Below are 6,507 nucleotides of genomic sequence, written 5' to 3' on the forward strand. Positions count from 1 at the left end.
CCTCTATAGAAAAAAAGAAAGTTCTATTTTAGATAGTGAAAAATGCAGGAAATGTTCTGTTATTTAAATGGTTATCTGTTACTTAGGTAAATTGATGTAGTATGAGAGGCCATGGAGGAAGTTTGTCACTAGTAAATGTAAAACGTGAAAATGCAGTTAAAAGTCCAAAATCTATACCTTTCTTCACATTTTACAAAGTGGGCCCGTAGGCCAGATTAGAGCCTCTGATGTGTCCCCGGCCCATTTGACACCCCTGCCTACACCACTACGCCATCCCCACCCAGACCCGTAGATACGAAGCAGAATAGAGCCATGCTTTCATGTTGTTTAAGACCAATTCTGACCTGATCATCTGAGTGTTGCAGCAGAAGTTGAGACTCATCAGACCCGGCAACATTTTTAAATCTTCTATTGTCACATTTTGTGTGGAGTTGTAGCCTCAGTTTCTAGTTTCCTCACCGGTGTGGTCTGCTGCTGCTGTAGTTTGGAAAAATCCCAGCAGATCAGCAGTATCTGAAATAATTCTGGCACATGCAATCATGCTACGTTCAAAGTCAGTTTGAGCTTCAGCAGCTCATATGGAGCCTGTCTACATGCCTAAATGCAGTGAGGTGCTGCCATGTGATTGGCTAAGATATTTGCAATGAAGATCATGTCAACAATTATATGTTAACCTTTCTCATCGTCTCATAAAAGGGTCGAGAGTGTACAGAAAAACAAAAAACGTCAAAGCCAACAGATGCTCCACACAATCCATTAAATCTGCTGTCGTTTTAAAAACTTCTTTTTTCTCTGTTCCCCGCGGATGAAGGTGAAATTGAGCTGGGAACTGCCTCCTTCTTCAGACCTTTAGCTACACCCAGAAAAACAACTTCTTTTATTGAACTACCACAGATTTTATTTAACTGCAGAAAACTTACTGAACCTGAAACACCGGATAGCAGATCGTTTACGACATTCACAAACCTGAATCAGCGTGAACGTTTCTGTTTCTGACAGTTTTACATGTTGTTACGCAACATGAACGTTGGGCACCAACGTCGTTTTACTGTTTACAACATTTATCGCTTCGATTCCGCTAAACTTTAACACATGCAAAGTAGTTGGATTTATTTTATTTTTTTTAAAGGTGACAAATGTGTCTCAACATAACAACGCCTGAGAGGTCACTGACACCCGACTACGACTCCACGATGTCACTTGAAGCCAGGTGAGCATGAAGCGACCAATATAACCAGGAAGAACTGCACAGTCATCAAAAATGATGTTCAAGTGTGGGGTAGGGATCTTTATCGCCGTGTACTGTGTGTTAGGTGTAAGTCTGCAGGCCACACACACGGGGTACAGCAGCAGCAGCCTGACGGACGAAAGCTCCCGGTGAGAGGCGGGCAGATAATACCGATACCAACGCTGGTATCGGATCGATACTAGCGTGATAGGATCGTTACTTTGTTTCTATCCTGTTACGTCCCCCCGAAAGGGTCTGGGCATGCGAGTGAGGGGACCAGTAACAAATGAAAGGAAAACAGAGGTGTTTTCAGTAAATAAAATAGTCTTTATAGATAATCTTAACATAAAGAGCCGGCAACGCCGTTTTACCAATAACACTTGGAAAAAGGAAAAAAGGTTGCAATAACAAAGAACACAACAACCAAACAAAAACGCCACACCAGGAGGAGGCACTTCCAGGGGCCCACAAGCTCACCCTATCACTAGCAGCAGCCCACACTACTCACATAAAGCAGCTATACTATTTCCACACCAAGAACACCCCCCACCCTGCTCACAGCTCATCCCCAGCTTATATGATCTCAGAGAGGTGATTGCTGACTGGGCCCAGGTGGTAAATGAGTCCAATGAGCAGCAGCTGTGTCCTGGGGCGAGAGAAGAGCAAGAGAGAGACAGAGGGGTGGAGCAAGAGAGGAGGAGGCGGAGAAAAACACCACGCCCACACAAGGGCAGTATCAGGAGGCCCAGCTAGGGCCCTAACATATCCTCTGTGGTCTGTATAAGCCCAGGTGTTTCTTGAAATGTAATAAATAAAAATATCTTCGAGAATACTGATTTACACTAGGGTCACAGCAAACATTTACTCAGCCAATCACATGGCAGCAAATTTAACAATGTAAGCATGTTGACATGTTCAAGTCGTGCTCCTGAAGTTCAAACAGTGCATCAGAATGGAGGAGAAAGGTTATTTAGGAACTTGAGATTCCCATCATAAACATGCAGCTGAAACTGCTCAGAGTTTTTGGTCCATGTTGACATGATAACCTCACACAATGTTTCCAACACTGTGCTGAATCTATGCCATGAAGAATTTAGCCCAAAGTGGTCCAACTCATTACTAGAAAAGTGTACCTAATAAAATGGCTGGTGATTGCATATTAACATTTACAAGTGTTGGATGTTTCATGCACTCTAGAAATGACATTTAATACAACATTTACTCATGCCCTGGCGTGATGCTGATCGACTGTGATGATGGTTTGGAGTTCTGGGTGAATTTTTATTCTCTCAGTCATTTTTGTAATAGGTTAGTTCCCATTTTATCAGCACAACTTAACAGTGACATAATGGACTTTTTAAATAAAACATAGATAGATTATAAGCAGCCACCACACTAAAATGAGTGCTTATAAATCGTTTTAAATGAATTTTTGTCCTAATGCAAAAAAAAACAAACATTGAATTTAAAGACTTTAATTTAATCTCACTTTTTTTTTTTTTAAGAAATTGTTTTATTATTTTAAACAGCAGTAAAAGACAGATTTTATCAGTAAGGACACACTGCTCATTGCTTTTTACTGTAAGTGGAAAAAACATGCTTATATATGTAGTCACCCCACAGAGGCCCACTTTGAGGCAGACCAATTTTCAGGTTACAGCCGTCATCTGGAAAGCACGCTGTTATCCAAATACCGCTAGTAACAAACAGGAGGCCTCTACATCTTCTTTCAGTCCAATTATTCAGCAACTGTGGTGCAAAATCTGACTAAAATGTCTCTTTCAATATCTTATACAGTAGCTCAAGGCAGTGTACCTGTGACCACAGCGAGGCCTTTGATGATGTACTGAAGTACGTCGGTAAGCTTCAGGAAAGCCACAGCCAACTTGAAGAACACTTTAAAAACTTAAATGCGAGTCACCAACGAGACTACTCTTTGCTCTTTGAGGACCTTAAAGACCTACAGAACAGGTACTATATTACTCTGTACAGCTGTATAGGCTGAAACCATCTGCTGTTTTTATGTAGTGTTGTGTTTTGCAGAAGGGAATCTCTAGAAGAGAGATTCATTGACTTGACAGAACAGTATCAGAATGACGTTTGGAACTTGAAAAAAGAGTTAGCCGCCACAGCGGAGAAGAGTGCTGATCTGTCTTCTGATGCAACACAAGATTTTTATGCAAGTTTCAAATAATGTTTTCCCATGATAAGAGAAGTTGTTCCAGTATGTAACTGATGTGCTGATTCTTCCTTTCTGTACAAAATAAAAAATAAAAAAAATCCAGATTTACTCTTTACTATTCCACCTCAGAAAAAAACTCCAAAAACAGATTCTGACAGGGCTAAAAAGATGCCAGGCCCTTTTTAACCACTATAAGGGCCTGGCATCTTTTTAGCACTGACTTTGTAACTGTACTTCTCCTTGGGCAGTAGAAAACTTCAATTCTGTCTCTGGCCTGCAGGAGGTGCTGGAGGCTTGTGAGAGACGCCAGTTCAAGCTGGAGCAGCAGCAGCAGAAAGAAGAGGATGCAGGGCATCCAGAGACATGGGTCAATACCACTGCACAGACAGTACTTGAAAAACTAATTGATGTATCGCTAGCCTTTATAACTGTGCTTTTGGTGCTGATGTCCACAGTGAGCAGCTGGGTGGCCCCATTTTTCAAGACAGCCCTTCTAATGCTTTGTACACTGCTTTTTCTGGTCCTTTTGTCTTTCCTGTGGAGGCACTGGGATGTTATTTTAGAGTATCACCATTTACCCTTCTGCAATTAACATCTTGGAAACAAATAAAATGAATGCAGACACCCCTCAGTCATCTTTATTACTGCAGTGTATGGAAACTTAAATCTAGTGCATGTGTCTTACTACAGAAAGCAATAGCCCATACAGTGAAGTCCGAGTTAAACAGGAATGAATCCTTTGTTTACAGGTTCAAGGTTCGTTATTTGTCACATGCATAGTTATACAAGTATAACACACAGTGAAATGTAGCCTGACACGCTCCTCAACATGTGCAAAAATGTTGCACATGTTGGACACGAATCTACAGCTGAGGATGGTCAACATATTCAGGGACATGCACCGATTTATAGAAACAGTGACTTAGTTTGGTGAGGAGCCCACTAGGTCAGCTCGTTTACACAATTGTCTGCTGAGACTTGTGCAAATATGGTTCACTCAGAAAAGCTGCCACCTGAACGTTAAGTTCAGAATGTTTGCAGATGAACAACTTTTTATTTTGAAACCAGGTTACACAGCATTATAGACTTGCTGTCATAAACTCACAATTGCAAAAATCGGTCAAGTTTCTTTCATTGTAGGACATGTTAGACCTTCAGTAGCACAAATGCAGAAGGTCTGAAGTAAATTAGGTGCCAGATTCAATACATTTGCAATGCTTGGGGTTAGTTATTGTATAGTTTAGTATTAAAGGTAATTAGAATATACTGAAATGCACTCGAGCTAAAAACTTAGATTTATTTGATAAACGATATAAAAACAGTCTAGAATTACAAGTTCAATCTTCAGACTTTGTCCCTCATTTTCCGCTTGATTTAGAAGCCACTTTACTGTCCGCTTTGGCAACCTTGGCCTTTCCAGGCTTTGACTCCTTTGTTTTCTTTGCTTTAGTCTTGGTCGAGTCAGCAGTTTCCTCACCATCCCCAGTCGGTTTAGCTTTTTTAGCCTTTGGCTTCTTCGCTGGAGCAACCTTTGATGTAGAAGCCTCTTCATCCTTCAACTTTTTGGGAGGCTTTGAGTCCTAAAAGGCAAAAGGGGAATTTAGGAGACACCAGTAGATTGAATGCCAGAATTTTATGAACACTGGAGAGAATGTAAACTACTTTACCAGACAAATAAGAGATCCTATGAAAACTGACATGTTCAGGACACTTTACCAAGCGATTAACCCCTTAAAGCTTGAATTGTAACGCAATTGCCAGAAAATTCACTTTAAGATGAATCTGACAAATGATCAAACACACTCCAAATCAAGTCGTATGTAAATAAAATACATCAAATTTGCTACATCTGGCTTAAAATAAATGCTCAAGTCTATTGTGCAATTTTGGATTTTTCTCTAGTGAGGCTGTACATTTTGTTGAAATTTATAGTTCTGCAAAAGTAACATTCTGACCATGAATATAGATGTAAATTACCATGAGCTTCATCCACATTCTTAAATACATGAAGAGTCAACTTCTCATCTAAAGCCAAACTTGCGTCCGCTCACCTCTTTGGACTTTGTTTGTCCATTTGCAGCGTCTTTCTTCTTTGTGGCACCTGTAAGAAATGACGAGTTGACACCGAGTAACAGCTTAAATTACTGCTCACTCGACGTTTAACGGTCATTCATACCCGCTTTCCCGGGCTTCTTGGCTCCATCCTTGGCTGCTTTTGGAGACTTCTTCACACTGGGCTCTGCGTTTTCGGCTTTTGGTTTAGGCTTCGGTGCAAGCTTAATAAAGACGAAACCCGTAATTGACATTTGAACTCTTCGTTTGAACCCAGCTGCAGATGTAACCTCTTACCCTAAATCTCCTCGTGGCCATTGTCGCGCTGGAGTTTCCAGGCTTCACCAGCGTCCCATTTTCCACTCCCTTCTTCAGGTTTTTGCGAACTAAAGTCTTCAGTCTCGCCAAATCCACCGACGGATATTTTTCTGTGATATACTTCAGTATCGCCTGGGATGAAACCCCTTTGCGCGAGTCCAACGCTTGAAGTGCTTCTTTCACCATGATCGCCGTGGATGGATGAGGCGCAGCATCTACGCAGAGTAAATTTACATATAATTTTTAAAGTTCGTTCCATCTTAAAGATTTTCGCCTTTTGCGCACAGACCTGATTTCTTTTCCGGCTTCTCATCCACCGACGCCTCGCTTGTGGATGAATCAGACGGCTCAGTGGAGTATGCTGGTGGCCTTTTGGGAGGCATTTCACTAAAAGCTAAATTTAAAAACAGGACACAATAAAGGCAGACAAGCTAAAGTCTTAAAATATGCGTACTCTCCTTTTATTTGGCAACTGTCTCCGTTTTTATGCTGTTGTTTCCGGTATAATGAGACCAGGTGAACCGCATCGCACCAGGTGTGGTAAATTAGGATTTGAAAGCCACCGCGGATTCATCCAACTTAATGTGTTATCACTGAATCCTGTCACCTCATCCGGTGTCAAAACACCCAAGCAGTGCTTCAAATGCACAGATAGCAAGGCGACATTAAAACAACGCTGCCTTTTTATTTGAATCGTCGTTGTGGCTGAGACTGAAATCTCAGACCT

The 6,507-nt window shown here is 41.3% G+C and overlaps 2 protein-coding genes across 2 annotated transcripts; one reads left to right on the plus strand and one right to left on the minus strand.

Moving 5' to 3' along the window:
• Positions 1–807: 807 nt before the first annotated feature.
• On the plus strand, positions 808–4,034 carry LOC146574456 (transmembrane and coiled-coil domains protein 1-like). Its single transcript, XM_085275568.1, has 4 exons — positions 808–1,210; positions 3,026–3,199; positions 3,272–3,407; positions 3,691–4,034. The coding sequence occupies exons 1-4, from the start codon at positions 1,137–1,139 to the stop codon at positions 4,000–4,002; spliced, it is 696 nt and encodes a 231-aa protein (XP_085131694.1). The 5' UTR covers positions 808–1,136; the 3' UTR covers positions 4,003–4,034.
• Positions 4,035–4,687: 653 nt separating this feature from the next.
• h1m (linker histone H1M) lies at positions 4,688–6,265 on the minus strand. Its single transcript, XM_085275569.1, has 5 exons — positions 6,070–6,265; positions 5,760–5,995; positions 5,587–5,686; positions 5,462–5,511; positions 4,688–4,990 (listed from the first exon to the last, which is right to left on the minus strand). The coding sequence occupies exons 1-5, from the start codon at positions 6,161–6,163 to the stop codon at positions 4,769–4,771; spliced, it is 702 nt and encodes a 233-aa protein (XP_085131695.1). The 5' UTR covers positions 6,164–6,265; the 3' UTR covers positions 4,688–4,768.
• Between the last annotated feature and the right edge of the window lie 242 nt (positions 6,266–6,507).

This window comes from Mchenga conophoros, linkage group LG5 (genome assembly GCF_057382185.1).
Source record: "Mchenga conophoros isolate Kocher_MC1m ecotype Shallow Benthic linkage group LG5, M_conophoros_male_GT1.1, whole genome shotgun sequence".
Classification (NCBI taxonomy): Eukaryota; Metazoa; Chordata; class Actinopteri; order Cichliformes; family Cichlidae; genus Mchenga; species Mchenga conophoros.

Bases quoted from the DNA above. Each gene is read 5' to 3' on its own strand.
- LOC146574456 (XM_085275568.1), top strand. From the start codon at position 1,137: ATGTGTCTCAACATAACAACGCCTGAGAGGTCACTGACACCCGACTAC. The intron at 1,211-3,025 runs GTGAGCATGAAG...TATCTTATACAG, and splicing joins ACGATGTCACTTGAAGCCAG to TAGCTCAAGGCAGTGTACCT. The intron at 3,408-3,690 runs GCAAGTTTCAAA...TCTGGCCTGCAG, and splicing joins ATGCAACACAAGATTTTTAT to GAGGTGCTGGAGGCTTGTGA.
- h1m (XM_085275569.1), bottom strand. From the start codon at position 6,163: ATGCCTCCCAAAAGGCCACCAGCATACTCCACTGAGCCGTCTGATTCA. The intron at 5,996-6,069 runs GTCTGTGCGCAA...TACTCTGCGTAG, and splicing joins GAAGCCGGAAAAGAAATCAG to ATGCTGCGCCTCATCCATCC. The intron at 5,512-5,586 runs GTATGAATGACC...CATTTCTTACAG, and splicing joins CAAGAAGCCCGGGAAAGCGG to GTGCCACAAAGAAGAAAGAC.